General features: G+C 53.2%; 2 protein-coding genes across 14 annotated transcripts in view; one reads left to right on the forward strand and one right to left on the reverse strand.

The window, feature by feature from the left end:
* Positions 1-15,109, forward strand: part of ACACA (acetyl-CoA carboxylase alpha) — a 125,995-nt gene extending 110,886 nt beyond the window's left edge. For all 13 annotated transcript variants that reach the window (XM_038165892.2, XM_038165891.2, XM_038165896.2 and 10 more), the window contains 6 exons: positions 124-301; positions 816-928; positions 7,442-7,596; positions 7,864-8,034; positions 11,259-11,395; positions 12,592-15,109. In XM_038165892.2, the coding sequence (XP_038021820.1) occupies positions 124-301; positions 816-928; positions 7,442-7,596; positions 7,864-8,034; positions 11,259-11,395; positions 12,592-12,718 (881 nt within the window). In that variant the 3' untranslated portion in view covers positions 12,719-15,109. The remainder of the gene's footprint in view (positions 1-123; positions 302-815; positions 929-7,441; positions 7,597-7,863; positions 8,035-11,258; positions 11,396-12,591) is intronic.
* Positions 15,110-18,881: 3,772 nt separating this feature from the next.
* AATF (apoptosis antagonizing transcription factor) overlaps positions 18,882-20,855 on the reverse strand; it is a 49,262-nt gene continuing 47,288 nt past the window's right edge. Inside the window, exon 12 of the mRNA XM_027472141.3 lies at positions 18,882-20,019. Coding sequence (XP_027327942.2) covers positions 19,956-20,019 — 64 coding nt within the window. The 3' untranslated portion in view covers positions 18,882-19,955. The remainder of the gene's footprint in view (positions 20,020-20,855) is intronic.

Below are 20,855 nucleotides of genomic sequence, written 5' to 3' on the forward strand. Positions count from 1 at the left end.
CACATCCCTTAAGGACAGCAGCAGCAGGAGGTGGTTGGGAGAGCTGAGCAGTTGCAGTTTTTTCCCCAGCCTGACCTAAAGCAGCGCCGTGCCCTGACCCCTGTGCTGTCCCTTGTCCCGCAGATATGTACGACCAAGTGCTGAAGTTTGGTGCCTACATCGTGGACGGCCTGCGGGAGTATCGGCAGCCCGTGCTCATCTACATCCCGCCGCAGGGAGAGCTGAGAGGGGGGTCCTGGGCTGTGATGGACCCCACCATCAACCCCCGACACATGGAGATGTACGCCGACCGGGAGAGCAGGTAGGGACGCGCGGTTCTCTGCAGCCAGCTGCTTCCAGGCCGTTACCTGGCTGACCAGGAGCACTCAGTGAAGGGTGCTCAGAAACGTGCTCTTCAGCACCCCTCAGCAGTGTCCTACCTAAGTGGCACTTTTTGAAGGAATAAAACTTCCCTGAGTGAAGTTCTTGGTACCAGTGGTTCGCAATGTGGAGCTGCAAGCAACCCCTGGGAAGCGTGCTTTTAAAATACTTGAGAGAATCTCTAAAATACAGAGATACAGAACCATTTGGGGGAATGGTTCTGCAGTACGTGCTGATGGACAGACACGGCTCTGCGAAGCCTCACGTGCATCTGTGGCCCTGGATAAATACTGGCTAAGATGCTTTCTCTCTCCTTCTTCTCTTTGTTTTGTCTCCCTCCTCCCCTTCTTTTCTCTGCATACCCTCTAGACAACGTTGACCCATTCCGTTTTGTGTTTCCCCTTGTCCGATGACCTGAAAGTGCCTTTCTTTTCTCTTTTCCCGTCGCTGACCAGAGGAGGAATCCTGGAACCAGAGGGGACGGTGGAAATCAAATTCCGCAGGAAAGACCTGGTGAAGACAATGAGGCGAGTGGACCCCGTCTACATCCACCTGGCCGAGCGCCTCGGTACGTCTGCACGGGGCTGGGGGCTGATGGGGGTGTTTGTGGGCCTTAAAAAGGGGCATTTTATCAAATTCATGATAATTTTTATTTACTGTCATCTAACTTGGGCAGAAAACCAGATGAGACAAGCTGCATGGATGGACGTGAGAGAGAGAGAGGGGGTTTGTGTGCGTGTAGCATACCCAGGGCGTGTGCAATTACAGAGTGTCTTTGTCAACTGAATTTTATTTTATTTTATTAATTGGTTGGGTCTTACAACAGACGCGTAGTACAGTTGCTTGGCTCTAGTTTCCATCTCAGGAATTTTTGGCCAAACCCTCAGCTGGCGTCATTTGGCGCATTTAAGAATTTGGCCAAAGACATTTTTGGGCTGCTGGACTGTCACCGTGTGCCTGAGGTAGCTCTGGGTAATATTGTCTGCTGCTTTTCAGTCTCGGGAAAAGAAATACAAATATTCTTCACCTCGTCGGTAAAACAGGGGGTGAATTGCAGTGCTCAGCAGCCGGCGTGTCGCTGCGTGTGTTGTTATTGCTGTGCCTTTCATTCCGAGCAATCCCAACACCCGGTATGGACCCAACAGCCCAAATACAGAGCGTTCAGCAAAACACACTTAATATCAGATGTGTACTCTCCCAGGGGAATAGGCTCTTTAAATAGTTCTTTACTAGCTCTTACTATAAGAGTATCATCTTACAGAGCCTCTTTTTACTTCCAAAATTGACTACATTTTAGTGGTGGAGGAAGCACGCTACGTGGGTATGGTTTGAATTTATAAAGCCTTTTGGGATCCTTCAGGAGGAAAAGTGTTCTGCAAATGACTGATAAATCGTCTCTATTGCTGCAGTTACATTTTATTATTTGGCTTTTTTTTAATTTATGGCAGTGCAACAATTTAGACACAAAACAAGCATTCTGATAAGCCTTGGGAGGAGAATGGTAATTGTGAAGGGTGCTTGGAGTGGCGAGGAGCAGCGTGCTGCTGGAAGCCAGGTTCTTCCTGATGTCTTTGATAGCATCAAAGACATTTTTTCTCTTTTTGGTAGTATTTTATAAATCTCTTTGTTTTCCCTCAAAATGTTGGCTGTCACCCAACTCCTCCACGTCAGGTTTCCCCTCTCCACCTCCTGGGGTGTCCTCCTGGACCTCAGCACCACACAGAGGAGCAGCTGCTGAGTGGTGACGTCCTGGGGGGCAGGAGAAACGTGGTTTACGGCTGGAGAAGGCAGCGTGCTGGCGGCCAGCACCGCAGCCAGCAGTGGCTCTGCCACCCAGCCTGCTGCCCCCACGGGAGCCTGGTGTCTTTGGTGGCACAGCAGCAGCACGGGTCCTGGCCCCAGAGCACGGAGCTGCTGGCGAGGAGGGCTCTTGGACTGCTCAAGTCCTGGGGCGGTGGAGGAAGCAGAAGGGCAGAGCAACGTGAGCTTATTTTGAGCTTATTTATTGTCATCTGCAGGGGTCCTCAGCTCGGGCTGGGTGCAGGACACATGGGAGCAGCCTCCAGCCACACCGTGAGGAACCACAAAAAACAGGGATGGGGAGAATGAAGGGAAACAGTTTTGTGCCAGGAGTCTCAAAAATGCAAAGCTGGGCGAGGTGAGGAGGCAGGAGCCTGTTCAAGGCTTTTTTCCTCTCCTCCTCTACAGAGTAATTACTCCCAGCAAACTCCATACACTTTAATTAAAATGACTGCAACACAAGAGCAAGTCACTTACAACTGTACATACAGAGAGCTCTAAAAGCTTCAGTCACTGATAAGCATCTCACTTAGATGGCTCGTAATTGCTCCCAACATCGGGCGATCATTGCTGTTGTTTTGCCACTAATTCCGTGCCATAGCAGGAAAGCCAAGATTGCAGGACACAGTGAATTGCATAATTTTTTTTTTTTTTTTTGCTGGTTTTCTTTCTGGCCAATTTAAAATTTGTCAAAGTCGGTCTTCTTCTGGATCACTGCCCTTTGATATTTCGCGCACTCCATTTGCCACAAACAAGCCGCAGGGCCGCAGTTCATGCTGACTCCAGCAGAAGCAGAGAAAGCTCCATTTATCTTACACTGCCTGCTGAATTCTTACTCATTAGCTGGGGGTTCACTGCCTCTCTTTAACCCCTGAGTGGCTGTCATCCCTCCCCGGAGCTGCTGAATCGTGGGGAAGAGGGGGCCGCTCGCCAGCATGTGCCTGCTGCGGAGGGGTGGGGAAGCGGCGAGCGCTCATTCGAGGCGTCCTCAGCCACTGGCTCCCGACTCCAGCAGGGGAGTGGGAGAGCAGGGAAGGCTGGCAGATATTGAATCATTTGACATAAATCTGTTCATTATCAATTCCCTGGCACGAGCGCCGAAATGTTTATTAGCCCCGCGTTTTATTAAAATGTCACTCAGAGCCGGGCGAGGACGGCACAGCGAGCCGTGCCGAGCAAAGGGCAGGGGGGGAGGATGGCCCCGTCCTGCCCACCACGCCGAGGAGGTGAGCGTGGAGACACAGGGACCACGCGAGCTGCAGGCTGTTGTTGAGAACATGGAGATTTGGTTTTATTTTGCGTATTTGTTACAATTAGAGCCAAGCAGGTAGGAGTGGAACAGGAGTTCAGGTTGCCGTGCAGATGGCAGGCGTGTAACGGAGCAGTTGTGTGGTGGAAGAGGAATAAAAGGGATGGAAAAGGAATAAAAAGGATGGAAAAATGGACCCAGGCAGAGCAGGGCTGGATAGCATCACCACACTTCTCCTGTCAGGTATTCAGCGTGGTAAAAGGGAATTATTTATTCACCTGGCCAACGGGATGCCAGTGTGCACATCCCCTGCAGCTGACGCCAGGAGAAGGTTGGCCGTGTGCTAGCACACAGCTCTCATTTTATTTGAAATGCCCCTTTGGTGAGTACCCAGATGCGTTGTACGGGGCGTGTGGAGGGAGCACGCAGCTCCACGCCAGCAGCAGCTCTCACAGTTCTCCTGCACAAACAGCAGTGCTGCAGGCAGCCCTCACCTTCCCCACGAGGGCACAGGACCAGAGGTGAGCCTGCACGGCAAGGACGTGGCTGTCGGTGCCCTGGGCTCAGCCCCGTTTCCCAAGGGGCTGAGAGCTTCCATCCCACGGCCCGTTTCGTTCCCAGCTTTAGCTCGGCGAGGTAGATTACAGTTCAAAAGTCCAGTAATTATTTTCTGAGGGGTGGGTTGCTGGCTCGGTGTTGCAATTAATCAAAGCGCTGCTTGTTTTCTTGAGCAGCGACTAAGAAAAATGCTGCTGCTGCGGTGCCATCTCTCATGGAGCCCTGGACGAATGCAGTCAGCACGGCTGGAACTTTTTGTCTTTTAGGCGACGCTGATTTTCAGGAACTGCTTCTGTGTGCAAGTGCTGCTGCATTTAAATTGTTAATTCACAGGCGTGAGTCTAGAAGAGCAAGCGCTGATTTCTGCCAGCTCCTCCATGACAATTGGCATCTTCAGCGTCCTCCCAGGAGGCTTGGCGATGATTCTCCCAAAATACAAATTTTGGGGAATTACCTACTGCCACACTTTGACCCTTTGCTCTGTCGCTAATTAGAGGCTTTAGGAGCAAAGGGCTGGGAGGGACCATGGCAGAACATCGCACGGTGCAGCTCAACGAGGATATTTCAAGCCCGTGCCATGAGCATGTGTGACCTTCACTGCTCTTTCCTAGTGCACCTCCGTAACATAAATCCTCCTGAATATTTAGTGAAGCAATTACAAGCAGCCTCATTTAAAGAAACAAGCCACAATCCAAAAATGCCCATCTCTCTGGGACGTGAGTGGCTCTCGGTGACCTTCCCTCTCCCCTCGAGCGCTGCCCGGCTGGGAGCCGTGCTGGCCGGGCACCCTGGGGCCAGCACCTTCCTGCTGCCTTCCCTGATTTTGTCAGCAGGAGCTGTGTTAAGGGCGGAGGGAAGGAAGGTGAGATGCTGGTGATATTTGTACCCCTGCACTAACCAGTCGCTGCTAATGCCCCTTTGTAGGCTGCAGAGCCAGCGGTGTTTGTATTGCCCGGCTCTCGGCGTGAGGACCGCTGCGGATCGGCCGGGTCAGGGAGCTCAGTGCTGGGCCCAGATCCTCGAGGGTGTGTTCGAGGAGGAGGCAGGAAAAGGGCCGAGTAAATGCTTTGCCATGCTGAGGCTGCGTGCCGAGGGTGAGGGAGAAAATCCCACCTTCGAACAGCTTCGAAGCCATAAACCATCAAATTGATTCAGAAGCCGCCTGGCTTTCTGCAATCAGAGGGAACCTACAATAACATTTCTTGAAGTCATTTTGTCTAACCTGTTAAACTGGTCATATTTAAAAAAAGCACTTTGCTCCTAAATGTTATGGGAAGCCGTGATTCATGGGGCTGCTGAGCCATTTCCCTCTGGCAGGGACTTTATTAAAGCCCCTCGCAGCGCTGCAGCCGCCGCCGTGCGCGGGGCGGGCAGGAGGGCGGTTACCCCGACGAGGTTTTTGGATTAATGGGGCACAAATCAAAATAGTTTAGGTGGTGCTTTTCTCCGCCGCGATGCTTGCCCTTAACTTTTGGAGAGGAGCATAAATTGACTGGGGATGGTCACGGGCTGCAGGAGCGGGAGGGAAGTGTTTGGGAGCCGGGAGGTTGGATCGCACCGGCTGGGGACGGGGAGACCTCGGTGTCACGCCTGGCAGACAGCAGAGGCTGGCAGCTGGGGAAAGTTGGAGGTTAAATAATCCATACGGGTGGGTTTGCACCGGGTTTTGTTGGTTCGCCCAGCTGTGTGTGAGCAGAGGGCGTCAGCAAGGACGGATCCCTCGCCTGTTGCTCATGAGCAGCTTGTGGAGGGTGAGGGGCATTTCCGCAAGGCCCCTTTTCCCAGCCTTGGCTCCTCAGACCTCAGAAGGGGCTCGAAAAGACGCAGCAGAATGAGGAGCTCTTGGTGTGCTCCCCGTGGAGGTTGGGCTTTGCAGGTGCTCGGGACGAGGCCGTTCCCTGCCCCCTTCCGCTCATGCCGGCGGCTTCGATCCGCCCGGCGCCCTGCAGGCAACCTGGTGACTGCAGAGCAGAGCGCAACCCCAGACACACGGGATATTTTATGGCACTCAGAGAGCCGTCTTAGAAGCATCCTGCCAAGTTCAGAAGGTCACACGTGTCCTTCCTTGCTTTGGATTGCCGTCACGTCTCACCTGCTGGCCCCACCCGCGTGCCGGAGCTGCGCGGTGGTCGCTGCAGCGCGCGGCTCCCTTTGTCTCCCTATCGAGCGGCGGCCGATCCATACCCGGAGGTCTATAATGTTCCTATGATTTAAACTTTAACAGTTTCATTAACTGTCCGGTACCTTTAGAGCAAAGGAATCCCATATTTTAACTGCCCTCATCTTGCCAGGGTAAGATTTGTGGAAGGAGACTTCTTTTCCCCAGAAATAAATAAATAAAGCCCGAGCTTTCTGAAAAACCCCGAGGCCTCGAGATCTGACTAGAAAAGAAAGAAAACCATTCCAAGATATTTAATTGTACAGGGGGCTTACAGGATTGATCGAGAGCTTAGCTTTTTACAATAGTCCAGTGAATAAGAAATGCTCCTGACAAACGATCGATGATGGGATAATCACTCTTTATCCCCCCTCCTCATTGTTACCTTCTTTCTTTCAGGAGAACAGGGTTCAGAAGTCAAAAATCTTTATAGACGCTGCTTTTAAATTAAGCAGAAAATAGACATTGACATATTTGTTAATCTCACCTAAATCATTACTGGGCCTGGCTGCTTTGCCTGTACACCGTGCGCGTGGCGGAGAGGCCACAGCACACGAGCGGTGCTGGCTTGGAGCGGGGGGATGTAGGAACTCGTGGCTTTAACAGGGATAAATACCGATAATTCGTTATTCTGAAGGCTGTAAGAGTAGCTGCTCTTAATTAAAACCTTCTTACTAGCACCTGAAAGGTGAGGCAACATTTGTATTGGCAGGTTCGCCAAAGCATTGCTTGGCCTGGAAGCAGCGGTGTGCGGCTGGGCTGGGGCTTGGGAGCGTGTTGGTGTCCGTGTGTCCGTGTGTCTGTCCGTGTGTCTGTGTGTCTGTCCGTGTGTCTGTCCGTGTGTCTGCCTGCTGTTCCCATCTCCTCTGACGTGGAAGGGGAGCTCGGGGAGGACACGAGGTCCTGCTGTGTTTGTGGGCTGGGCAGTGAGCAGCCTGCTGGGCAGCGCGCAGTGTGCGTGGCTTCACCGTGTCCCTGCTCCGTGCGTGTGTGGGACATCATTCAATTTTAGGAGTGAGTCCAGCAAATCTGTCACTTAATTGATGGCTCAACTCATTGGCATTTAAATGGAATGAGTTTCCATGGAGCTTTCCTTTGGAGCTCTTGCCTGAACGTTGCTGGCAGGGGAGCTGGGCTGGAGCACTTGGGTTTAACTCGAGGCTGCTTGGCACGGCTTCCAGGCGTTCGTCATGGCCAGAGCAGCCTGGGTTTGGCTTCAGAAACCTCCCTTCTCCCTCTGGACTGGCAGCAGCTGTTCGTACAGCCCTGGCTCTGACCTGCTGAAGGTTCCTGACGTGTGGCTGTGCCTGTTGCAGGTACCCCTGAGCTGAGCCCTGCCGACCGAAAAGAGCTGGAGACGAAGCTGAAGGAGCGGGAGGAGTTCCTGATCCCCATTTACCACCAGGTGGCCATGCAGTTTGCCGACTTGCACGACACACCCGGCCGGATGCAGGAGAAGGGGGCCATCACTGTGAGTGCCACGGGGCTCACCCCGGGTCAGGGCAAGCTGCTGGGGGAGGCAGGCTCAAAGGATCCGGGTGTCCCATGGGGCTGCAAACAAACCTCGGCCCCAGTGAGCTGGCTCAGACACAGGGGCTGCATATTCCTCCTGTGCAAGTGACATAACTGAACATGTCCTGAGCGCACACCTTTCCCTCCTGTGGGGAGCAAGGCGTCTGTATTTCTCTGTGTAAATGTCCCTCGCTCATTTCTCCTTCTCCACCTGTGTCTCGGGCAGGACATTCTAGACTGGAAGACTTCCCGTACCTTCTTCTACTGGAGGCTGAGACGTCTTCTTCTGGAGGACGTGGTCAAAAAGAAGATCCACGCTGCCAACCCTGAGCTGACCGATGGGCAGATCCAGGCTATGCTGAGACGCTGGTTTGTGGAAGTCGAAGGGACAGTAAAGGTAAGAGAAAACGCAGCTTCACCACAGCAGCAGCCTGTCTTGGGTGTGAGTTCAGTGAAGTGCTCCCAGGTGGAGTTGGACTTCTGGTTTTTAAATGCCCAAAAACATTTTAGGTGATAAAAGAGAACCTGGGGAATGTTCCCGGTCACGAGCTGCTGTACAGGAACACTTCATATCAGGCCAGAAAAGCAATATGCTCAGTTCAATGGGTTTTTCACAAGCACCACTGGTGTGAAAACCTGAGCAGCCTGAAAAGACAAGCAGCTGTCTGAGCAAAGCCAGGAAGGAGGCCCTAGGAAGGAGGCTGGGCAGAGGTGCTGCTGCCTGGCAGACCTGGCAGCAGGAGTCCCAGCAGCCCCAGGACACGCTGTGCACCCCCCTGAACATCTCCAGCCCCCCGTGTCTGTGTGCCTGAAATATCGCTGCGGAGCTCTGAGCGCTCGCAGAGGCGGGGGGAAGGAGCTCCCCCAGCTGTGGGGACCAGTCCCTGCGTCCCTCAGATCCTCCGTGATGTGAAAGCAGGATTGTTGCTATTTTTTAATCATTCTTTTATACGGAATAATATCCTGAATCCTGTCTACCCACTGATGCTGAAGGGAGGAGGGGTTCCTGTGCTGCAGTTCTGCCGGGCAGGGGGCATTTCGGTCAGGTCTTGGGGCAGCAGCAAGGAGCCAAACCACGGAGCCGTCCTGTCCTGCTGCTTGCTGAGCGGGCTGTGTCCCTGCTGTCCCCCTCCCTCGGGGCTGCCCTCCCCTTCCTCCCCTTTCCCTGGGCCCTGAACTCAGCTCGCATGTGCCCGGCAGTCGGTGCCCCTCACCACATCCCAGCCCATGGGAGCCCCTGAGTCCCCCGGGCTGCGCAGGGCTTTAAGGCCACGTGGAGCCGTGTGCCATCAAAGGCAGGGGCACAGATTCGCTGCCAGATGTAACTGCTGAGGTTTGGAGGAGGTTTGGGGTTGCCTCGGCACCGTCCTCATCTGATGGTTGTGTGCAGGATTTCGTTTTTAATTGTGCTCCAACTCTGAAGCTGGCAATCTCTGAAGAGCAATCTCTGTCGTGGCTCTTAGGTTGTTTTTGTCACAATCCTCCAATCTGAGTTCTTTATTTCATTTTATTTTATTTTATTTTTAAAGTCACAAACACTCAGGGGTTCCAGAAAAGGGGGGGAAGTGCTCTCTGGAGGGCAGCAGGCTTTCCAAGGTAGTGTCTGAGCGTCTTTAAAAGCGGGCATCTCGTTAGCTAATACATTACACCAATCAAGGAGAGTTATCTTAAGCCACAATTAATCTGCTCCCTGGCATATGTTGATAGGAAAGCATCATGCTGTTTCTTAATTAAAAGCAAACGGATTAAAAATGATTAATAAGAGTATTAAATATTCTCCTAAAGTAAAAGCTTTGGGATTCTTGGGTAAATCTAGCTTTACGCAGGTCTGCAACCGTAAGGCAGCTTCTTGGTGTTTTTTTTTTCCCTTCCCTGAAATCTTCCTAAGTGCCCTACTTTGTATGCAGGGAGCATTGCTGGCATGTCTGGGGGCAGAAGCAAGGAGGAAAAACTAACGAGTTTAAAATAATAATAAGAAAAAACAATGAAATAAGCAAAATCTCGAGCCTGACATGACATCACTGTTTTAAGACTGTCATACACATAATTTGGAAGGAAAAAAAAAGCCAAAACACCTGGTGGGAGCGCTGGGCCGCAGTCTCAGCCTGGTACCCGAGTAGCATCTTCCTGCTGAAAGGGACGCACCCGGCCCACGGGGGGCAGCCTGCGGGACCGCGGCATCTCCCTGCCGGGCCCCGGGCCACGAGGCTGCTGCTGCTGCCAGATCGCTGCGAGCACCGGGCTCGGCCTCTGCTTCAGCCAGCACCTCTGCAGCACGTCGGGCAGGACCCGTGCTGGGGCAGGAGCAGGGTGTGCGCGAAGGTCTCTCACCACGGCACAGCAGCTCCCCGCGGGTGGAGCAGCAGCTTTGTCAGCACGGGGCGAGCATTTCTTGTGAGAGTCCTAGGAAAGAGGGGAAAAAAGTTCCTGGACTTTGGGAGCTGGTAATTAAGTACATAGATGAAAGGTCAGCAGCGAGGGGGTGATAATTAAACAACGGGTCGTTAGTGCCAGTGCTGTCTTTGTGCTCCTCTCCGGTATTGGCAAGGCCGAGGGAAATCGGCTGTGGGGTGCCAGGCGGGATGGCCGCAGGATTTCCTGCAGTGAAAGCGTTTTGCTGGTTTGCTGCTGCTGCCCCAAGGGTGCCCCGGGCCTTCGCTGGCGCCCTGGCCTCGTGCGCTGAGCCTCCAGCTCTGGGTGCAGGCATCCATCGTGTGCCCCCACCTCGGCAGGACCAAGCGCGGTGCGGGGCGGCTCAGCCAGGCCCAGAGCCACCTCCTGAATTACCGCCCCGAGCTCATTGTCATTCTGACTTTGACTTCGTTAGTGATAACAGAGAAGGATAGTGCACCTTTAAATGACGAGCTTTGTGTTTAATTACCCAAATAAAATGACATAAATATGAATGAGTGCTAATGGTGGTACTTGCTTTTCCGGAAACCATTAACAAAACGATTCTTAAATGATTTGTAAAGAAAATGAGAGGAGAAGAGAGGAGCGAGAAGGCTATTAGGCATCTAACACACTCCTGAATTATTATGTAGTCAGCTACCTAGCAAATACCAGGTGAAATGATCTTGCAAAATTAAAAATGGGTTTTGTTGCCAAGGCCTCTCGGGGCTGCGGTCGCAGCGACCTCCTTCAGGAAGGGCCGTGGGTGTCCGGGCTGGGTCCTGCCGTGCGCCGACACCGCCTCAGCCTCCCAGCAGCAGGGATGTGGGTCCTGGGATGGCTCAGCACCAGAAGCCCCGCTCAGCTGTGCCCTCCCCATGGGGCTGTGGCCTTTTGGGATCTGGCTTCTTGGCAGGGGCAGCTCAGGGGCATCCCTCGCGGCTCAGTGGTAGCCCCTGGAAGCTGTGCTGCCTCCGTGGCTCGTGTGTAACCACACCTACAGGAGGAGATGCGGAAGAAATGAATCGTCTTGTGACCTGCTAGTTGTTGGTTGTGTTTATAAAAGCCAAGCACAGTGGAAAAACCACTGAGGGCTGCCCCAAGGCTGCCAGTAATTGGGGTAACTTCCAGGAGCGGCACATGGGGAGCGGGTGCCTGCAGTCAGCAGTGGGCCCGTGGGACTTGGGGCGGGCGCTGGGACCCGCGGTGACACTTGTGGTTTGCTCACAGGCGTACCTGTGGGACAGCAACAAGGACCTGGTGGAGTGGCTGGAAAAGCAGCTAACGGAAGAGGAAGGCGTTCGCTCTGTTGTGGATGAAAACATCAAGTACATCTCCAGGGACTACATCCTCAAGCAGATCCGGAGGTAAGCCATCCGCACGGCCCGGCACCGCTGCGGGAGCTAATGAGAAATAGGGAATTGTCCAAAATCTGCATTTTGTGGACTCTGCCTGGTCTGGAGAGCTCCTGTGAGGGCGGGTGCCTTGAGCAAAATGAGCAGAGCAAATGAACAAAAAGACACCAGAGCAGGGCTCTTCTCCAGCAGCATCCAAACCTCCCTGGCCATGCTCTGCCCTTCCCTAAAACGAGAGCCGTGAAGATCCAGGGCACAGAAATTCCATTGCTAATGTGTCTTTCTCCATTTGAGACAGATAATGGAAAATTATTAGTTGGTAGGAGGTCGTGTATTTTGGAGGACGCATGCTGCGTGAAGCAAGGAGAGAGCAAATCTCTGAGCTGTGCTCCTGCCGTCAGTGGGGTGTTGACCACACACGGCCAGAGAACCCTCAGTTTTCATCCTTTCATTTTTTCCAGCCCTAGTCTTTGCAGACAAGCTAGCTGCTTCTGTGCTCAGTGTCATAAAATGCCCGGTTCCTTTTGATTATTGCTCAGAACTACAGCAAATAAACCCCCTGATACTAACACATCGGCAGACAATCCAACCCTCCTGCCTGTCCCAGTTACTGTTCGTGTTTGCAGACATCCTGCAGAACCCATTCAGCCTCGTGAGCCAAACAGTGAGACCTGAAGAGATCTAATTTTGATAATTTTTATGTCTTGGACTGGAGGTCTCTCAGCTTTGCCTCCTGGAGAGCAGAGCCGGAGGGCACCGACCCGGGGCGGTTCCTGCGGTTTGCCTGTCCCTCTGGCCAGGCTGTGTCCCCTGCACGCGTTCCCATCGGGTTCTCCACCCGCGCTGCAGCAGGGAGGGCTCCTGACCTCTGGGAGGGGGCGATGCGAGCGCCCTCGGCAGTCTCTGAACTCTGAGCTGGTTGCACCAGGGCTCGCTCCTGCCCTCCCCACACCTCCCCTGCTGCCCTGGGTGGGCCCGGCCCAGCCCCGTTGGGATTTCAGCCTCCGCACGTCTGAGCTCTGCCACCATTGATCGGCGCGAAGGGCCTCGGAGCCCGCACGGCTCGCAGTCAGTTAACACAAGTGCCTGCTGCCGCGGCCGCTCTCTCTTAAAGACCCCATATTTCAGTCCTCCCTGACGGGGAGCTGTCGGACGCGCTCCGGTGCGAGGGCCGGGGCTGCCGTCACTTAACTCTCGTCTCTTTCCAGCCTGGTCCAGGCCAATCCGGAGGTTGCCATGGATTCGATCGTGCACATGACCCAGCATATATCACCCACCCAGCGAGCGGAGATCGTGCGGATCCTCTCCACAATGGACTCGCCTTCTTCAACGTAAGAGCATCGATTTCCCGTACTCCCCCCTGCCCGGTACAGTGGAGGAGAAAAAAAAAAAAAAAAAAAAAAAAAGCTCAGAATTGCCCTTTGTCTGCTCGACTGCGACCACTGTACCGAGACGGGGAGGCTCAGGGAAATGCTGGAAGAGTGACATTTTTATTTTTTCAAATCAGACTGACCAGAGGAAGTGTGTTCTTTGGCCACAGACACGAGGAAAATGTATAAACACAAGCGCCTGCGGAATTGAGTTACAGCTGTCTAACTGTACCTTATTTATTTAACAAAGCGTGACTGGACCAACGCATCGGTTAGCTGTTCGACAAAACCACAGCCAGGCAATGACGGGTACGCTGGTACCGTGAGGTCTTGGCATAGCCCAGCGGGGGCTGAGTCCGCCCCTGTGCCCCTGCCCGCTCCTCTCCCCATGCCCGGCAGCGGCCGCGCGGTGCTGCCACGTGCCAACGTCACAGCCCTGACACCCTGCGGGGGCGTCCGCTGCGGGCCGAGGCCAGGCAGGACCCTGGGGAGTGGGTGGGAGCCCCCCCCTTGTCCCTGCAGCTGGGAAATCCTCCTGTGTGGGGTCGTGTGGGCGAGTGGCGTCCGCCACCGTGTCAGCCCTCTTGTCTCTGTCAGCCAGTGCGATTTTTATTCCAAATGTCTGTCTTGTTATTCGGTAGCAGAAGAAAATCAGCATTTACAGCCAGCGCCGTGCCTGTGCCCCAGCAGCCGGGGGAGCAGCAAGGCAGGGCTTCACAGGCTCAAACCCTTTGCCTTTGTGCCCAGTTCCCTTAGAATGCGTCACTGAGGCGTGTGAGAAGCCCTTCTAGGAGGAGATAAAAGATGAGACCAAAATGCAGCTGTTCAGCCGTTTCTGCTCTGCCTTCCCTACTCATTGTGAGGGGTAACACACATGGGGCAGCCCCACTTCTGCATACACATCCTCTAAGTGCTAATTCCTTTCATGTGAGTAGGCAGCCAAAGCAAAAAGCAGATACGTAAGAGAGTGGAAAGGACAGAGTCAAACACACAGATGGGGTTAGAACTGCAAAATTGGGTTTAAGGCACCTGAGCAGCTTTTCTCCTGTGCCCCTCCCTGCCCCAGAGCTGGCTTGAGCACTGCCCCTACCACCTGGGTCACCCTCATGGGCAGCTGGGGAAGGGCCCCAGATGGTTCCCACAAGACAGAAATATTAAAAAGCAGTTACTTTTTGGTCATCACGTTCTTTAGCACCAGCTGGCACGTTCACCTGCTCCAGTGGTCGCTGTGCAGCCAGGACGGCCCACAGTGGGTCCGCAGTCAGTGCTGGGCAGGGGCCAGGCTGCCCGCAGCGCAGGCTGAGGCAGCTCCCTGCTGAGACTGCCCCCGGGGCCTTTGCCAATCTCGACACTTTTTTATTTTCAGGGGCCTCCTGACCATAATAAAAGATCAGGTACGCAGGAAGTCTGTAAAATGTAATGTTGGAGAGCTTACACCAATGATTGTCTTAAAAGTGTTTCCGATTTTACAAATCCGCTTTTAGTATTGCACGAATCAGAAGGGATGTTTTTATGAGTTAATTACAATGCCAGTGCCTCACACCTGTGCTCTTTCCTTCCGAGCTGCAGCGCACCCCTTCTGCGTGTGGGGTGCGAGAGCTCTTACAAAGCCAAGGTGCAGCACCGTGGGCGGCTGCTCTCCTCCCCAGGGAGCACAGCGCCATGGCCCACGGTGCCTGGAGCCATCCGAAGGACTAGCCTCATCTTAATAGCTTAGAACCCTAATTTGATTTCAAAGACTCTTTTTTTTTTTTTCCACTAGAGCCCCCCGAACAAGCCCCTAAAGATGCTTTTACTTAGGCCACTCCGGGCTGCCGCAGGACACAAAGGACAGACAGAGAATGTCTCAGCCAGGCAGGACTGCTCGGGGTGGGCGAGCGCAGCGCAGGGCCCGCTGGGCTCCTCTCCTGTCCCCAGCATTTCCTTCGTGGTGGTGCCTCAGACCCGGCCACCGCCGTGGTGTCTGCAGGTGTCAGAGGGAAATGTCCTGGTGCCCACAGCTCGGTTCCTGTGCTTGGGGGGAGCTGCAGCTGCCAAAGTCTGGGCAAGAGCAGAGCTCCCTAGCTCAGTGTTACAGGCACTGGGGCAGGCTCGACTTAAGTTTGGGGTAAAGTAGCTCCAAAAAAACAACAGCCAGTAGTTAGCATTGGAGCTGGTTGGAGGTTGAAGCCTGGCTCTGGCCATGGGAGCACTGCGGATGCCGTGGGTGCTGCAGGCGTGGGGGGCAGTGCCCAAACTGAGCCGGGCGGGGGGCAGGCGCTGCGGGGAAACCACCCTCGGTACATACAGTTCTTGCTGGTGCTGAAGTATTTCACTTACCTCAATTTCTTTTAATAAAAAGAATGAATTACATCTCTCTCTGTTGCCAGGAGTGAAAAGTCTGTCACCCCTCATCCCGAGCACCTCCGGGGAGCTCTGCTTTGCCTCAGGGAAGGAGCTGAGGCACTGCGTGGTCTCGGCTGTGCCCCTGCCTGCACGAGCTCCTCATGAGACTGCCCGGCAGGCCCCTGTTGCCCCTTGTTCCCTCCCGTTGTCACACCTCTGGAGGTGTTTGGAATAAACCTTTTGGGACATAAGAACACAGGTGCCAGCGGGAGGAGCAGCTCCTCTCCAAGGGCTCCGTGCTCTGCCCCACGCTGGGCCTGGCTCCCAGCCCGCAGCTGCTGCCCCGGCGAGCTGTTAGCATCGTGCCCCTTCCCCAGCTTTATTTTCCTCTTTAATGTTCGGCTGAAACAAGCAAGCAGGGAAAGCCCAGCGGCAGCGAGCCTCTGAGGGTGCCACAGAAGAACCCTGAGCCCTCTCCCGGAGGTGTCACAGGGGCAGGGCCGTGCTCAGCAGGAGCCCTGTGGAAATTTCACTGCAAGGACCTGGGCTGTAGGGCTGTCCCCGGCTGACCCCGGAGCAGTGCACCAGCTCCTTTCCCAAGTTCCCTGCAGTGAAGGTTAGTTTTGGGGTGTGACGTGTCAAACCAGACGATGTTAGCCAGGAAAACCCCAGCGTTGTTCTCAAAGCAGAGTCCTGATGAGCAAAAGCATAAATCACCTTAACAAACATCATACGGTTTGGATGGGGGGGACCCTAGTGAACTCTAGAAATACATTTAAAACTCTTTAGCCTAAAATATCTACATATTAAAATGCCAAGAAAAGTACCAAAGCTGTAAGCTCTCAAAAGCCCGAGATCAAAGTGCCATCATCTTTTAATGTAAACCTTTTGTTGCATCAACAGTCTTAAGAGGGATGAGAGACATCAAAATAAAAACTGAGACAAACTGTGGCTTTGTAGCTGTTTTTTGTTTTAGTCTCTTCTCTCAATTTGGGCCATGAAATAGGTCAGCTCCATTACTGATCAGCCTTCCCACAAATATTTAAAACAAATTGAATTGCACACCCAATACCCATCACAATTACGCCAGGCACAATAACTAAATTAGCAATTCAACAAAATAATTGGAAATGCGATTCTCTCTATTCCACAGCCTCCCTCAGGGGTTTGGCCGATCTATGGGGGGAAAACTCTGCTTTACTAATTCTGCAGCTAATTAGAGACACACTTGTAAATGAAGTTGTTTGTCTGAAAGTTGAAATTCTTTGCTGTTGTGGGGTTTGGGGGGGTGGGGGGGTCACAGAGCCCCTCCATCCGTCCCCCCGCCGGTCACACGCGTAATTCCCACGTACAGCCCGTTGCTGCACAATGTTTTGCAAAGGTATAATGCCCGTTTGTGTAGGTACTAATTAGCAGATGTAGCATGAATTAATAAAGAATTAATATTCTGCTGGGGGGGGAGGTCTCGCCCACTGTTAAATGGTGGCACTGAGCTTTAGGAAAACTTGGTGGAGAGCACCCCGGCCTCCTGCGCCCCCGTGACCCAGTGCACGAAGCTCTGATCCACGCTGCAGCCCCGAGGGCCCATCAGGCGTGATCAGGACCAGCAGCACCTGCCCCAGTTCCGGGGTTACTGGGGTTACTGGGGGCAGAAGGCGCCATGAAGGCTGGAGCTGCCAGCCCAGGTTCTCCCCACGTCTCACACTGCCCAGGTTGGGGGGGAGCGGGGAGAAAAGCCTGCTTAAACACTGATAAGTGAATTCAAAAGCATGCTTAGCAGGGCTTTGACTCTTATCTCTTCAAACAATACAAATGGGAAGTTATCACATTTAAAGTGTTTTGTATTACCCTTTTAACATTACATCCAGCTCTCCAAAAATAAAAAATAATAAAAAAAAAATGAAGTGCCCTGGTGCTACAACGGTAAAGGACACAGAAGTCAAACTGGAAAGGCGTCACAGCCTGCAGAATGTGCAGTCAGCGCCCCGAGCCTAAGCCACAAATAGAGGCCAGACAAGTTGCCAGCACAGCAAACCCCAAAGTAGGGTAGGGGCACGGCGCTTTCTGTTAACCATCCTTAATGCTTGCTCTGACAGTGCGAGCAGCATGAAACCATTCCACCGACACAAACTTTGGAAGCAGCCAATTTACTCCCCTTGATGCCTTTCAGAATTGCGGTTATTAAACCATGAGATTTTAATGATGTTAGACGACCACACAGCTTTGCTGCTGCTCGGAAAATAAGTGCAGGTACCGCTAACGGGTGGGGAGACGGAGCTCGGTGCCGTGTGCGGGTTGTGCCAGGCTGGGAAGGGGAAGCGGCGCACGCAGCCCGGCTGCTTTCCACCCTCTGCCAGGGAATTGATGGGAGGGATGCTTCCAGGAATGGCCTTGGGGTGGTCGCACCCCGAGGACGGTAACAGCTGGGCGCACCAAACCCATGATGGGCTTCGTGTGAAACTAAACGACCTTGCTCACTAGCGAGCACGGGACTGCTCAGCACAGGCTGAGCCAAATCCGCCGCTCCCCGCGCCTTTGGGTGGCTCTCACGGCATCAACTACGGGGTGTCGTGCTGCTGTGGGGCTCTTTGCTGGAGGTGAGGCCATCAGGGGCATCCCGAAATAGGAAGGGAAGCAGAAAGGAGCAAGTGGTGGCACTCAGTGAGCTGCTGCCTGGCACATTTTGAGCAGGGAGCTGCGAGATGGAGATGGGGGCTGGAGAAATCAATGCGCTTCCCTGAGAGCTGCAGCTACTGCCTCGCTGCAAGTGAACATAAAGATTTATCCACCCGTGATACATATGTTTGCCACACAAAGTCAATACTCACCTTGCACTTATTTTCTAAATCCAAGAAAAATGGTACATTTACCGGGCGGGGAGCCCGGCCTCCGCCGCCTCCTCAGCCCCCATTGATCTGGGCCCAGGACCGGCAGTGGGGAGGGGAAAGGCAGCGCAAAGCCCCGGGGGCTTCCTGGAGCTGGGGGGCACAGGCACGAGGCCACACAGCGCCCTCGGAGCCTCCTTTTAGAGGAGGGCAGCTGGGTTTAACTCGGGCATGGCGCTTTTTTGAAAAGGTCACAAAACCCTCAGCTTAATGCCCCCCTCCCAAAGGAAATGTTTCTGCTCCTGGTCACTCGCCTTTCGCAGCCCCCTGCGTGGGGTTGGTCACGGGCTACTTTTCGTGCAGGGTGGTGGCATTTACATACAGACGTGCACCTTGCTCCTGCTTTTAAACAGTCCCACGGTGAGCACTGCTCGAGCCACGTCCCTGCAGGTGTTGGTTCTCCCCCGGTGCGGCAGGCGCTGCTCCGTCCAGCACGTACGGGGTCAGGCAGCTGTTGACAGGAAACAGGTGAGTAGAAAGCAGACTTAAATCTGTAATGAAGAAGTGTAAAAGTGATTAATTAATTTCAGGTGTGCAGACAGCTCTAGGGACGCAATGAAGAGCAACAATGCGGCTACCGAGAAAGTGTTTCAATGGGGAAAAAAAAAAGGGCTACAGGCACATTGCCACAGGCCTGGGTTCGAGCAAAGGCAGGCGCTGGGAGCAGAGGGAGCTCCCCGGGCCGGCCGGCACCACGGGGGTGTTAAATTTTAATTTCAAAATTAATTTAGCCAGGGCAGCAGCTCAGCACCACAGCAACATGCCCACAGACACGAGGCCGTGCGGCTTTCCTGTGTCACCACTGGGCCCTGGGGAGAGGCAGTGACACCAATGCCTCTGGGTAAATAACGTCCTGCTGCTGGGCCCAAGGGGACCCGCAGCTGCCGGTGCCTTTTCTGCACGGATCAGACGTGGACAATCAGTTTACAAAGCGTTTTAATTAGAGCACAGAAAACACCAAACAAAGACAGTAGAGTTCATGTGGTCACCAGCAGTGGCCAGCTCATTATACAGAGATATGCACAGATTATTTACGCAAGATAACCTCCATTGCAGATTGATCACAGCAGGCTAATAAATTCCCCTTACGGGGATTAATTTCCAGCTTCTGACCTTTGGATATAAAAACCCCACAAAAAGTCCCACGTGAGCGAGCTCCTCTGGCCAGCTTTACATTTGTGCTGGCATCTTTCAAAAGTGTGTCACGGCGATGGTGAGGACAGGAGGGCTCAGAGTCATGATCAGCAGAAATAATTAAGCGTACAGGATCAATGATGGACTGAAAAATCCACCAATATGTTCTAATTGCAGGAACATCCCCAGATGTGTCCCCATGTTGCACTCTGAGTCAGCCCATGTCCACGTCCGCAGCACGTTCGTTCAGGAATTGGCGCGTGGACGGGGAGCGCTGGCTGTCTGCAAGGAGAGCACCTTTTCTCTGTTTTAAGGCCACGTTAATTATGTAAATGACATTTAAATCCTCTTGACTCGGTGAAAATAAAGTCACACATTGCAGATAGGCAGCCAACGAACAGAACTGAACGCTTCAATAAAAAAACCACCAATCCCCAAAATAAAATCTCGGCGGATTTAATACGAACGTGGGTGACCTGATTGCAGGAGGGGCTGGCGAGCCCTGCTGGGCTGAGCAGTGTGTCCCTCCCCCCGGCAGAACAAGCTGCCTGTGCCGAGCAGATTGCAAAATCAAGGTCAGGAATTTAAAAGGAATAGTCGAAAACCGATCGTCTTTGGGAGGAGGCAGAGTTCCTTTTAAAGGTGGGGGGGAGGCATTTAGCCAAGCCAAACGTCTGCCCCACGCTCTTCTTTCTGAACCGGTGTGGTTCGGCAGTGACCGTGTTTGGTGTTCCCTCGGTGAGGTTTTTAGGAACAAACCAGCAGCTGGAGACACCCCGCTCCGGGTGCTCTTGGGGCAGGGGGTGCAGAGCCTGGAGGTGTGCTTGGTCCTGACGCGAAGGCCGGGTGCTAATTCTGCTAATTCTGCTCAGGTTCTTCAGGACGCGTGATTTTTCCAAACAGCGACCGATAGAGCTCCGTCCTGGGGAAAGGAGGAGGGGGAAAAATTACTTCCCAAGGTCAAACTGGAAGCAAGAGGCTGCCACCAAACCCACCTGCTCCTTAAAACGAAAAGGCCTCGTATAATTAAAAATGCATTCAACAATCGTTATTAATACATGCAAGCAAAGGGAAGAACTTGCCTGAGCCCAATCACACGCGGTACAGAAATATGTAAATATTTCAGTGTGGCTGGATACCGTATCTCTGGAGAATGAGGGCTTCTATAAGTTTGCCCTTTACAGACAGGCTCTTCAAGTAAGAAAACAAGATTGAATATTTTAATAGGATGTATGAGACCGCAGAGCCATAAGGAGGATTCAATCAGACAGTCTTCGTGGGACTATAATTTAGTTTTCATACATTTTCTTGGACTTGACGGTACTTGAAAAACAATGAAAATGACCCAGCAACAAGAGTCCAATTAATATCACATATGCAGCAATTGTGATAACAGGAGCAAGTATAAAAAAATAATAAAAAAAAAAATAAAGTGGGCTGGGGTTATTTATTTATTTTTAATTTAAAACCAAAGTAACCTGAGAAGAGAGCTGGGAAAAGGAGAGAGCTTTTTTATAACTCGCACATTTCAGGAAATCAAGGCAGACCCCAGGAGAGCACCGTTTCCTCCGGCCGCTCTGTCTGCAGGCACAGCCCCGTTGTGCGATGCCACGCAGTGCTGCGGGGGGGATTTCTTCCCTCCTGAGCTCTGCGACAACCACGGGGTTATTGCAGCCACAAGCCCAGCCATCCGCTCGCTGCGGGCCCCAGCTCCGTGGTTTGTCAGGGCCAGCACCCAGGAAAGCTGCTGCAAGAGGA

This window comes from Anas platyrhynchos, chromosome 20 (genome assembly GCF_047663525.1).
Source record: "Anas platyrhynchos isolate ZD024472 breed Pekin duck chromosome 20, IASCAAS_PekinDuck_T2T, whole genome shotgun sequence".
Classification (NCBI taxonomy): Eukaryota; Metazoa; Chordata; class Aves; order Anseriformes; family Anatidae; genus Anas; species Anas platyrhynchos.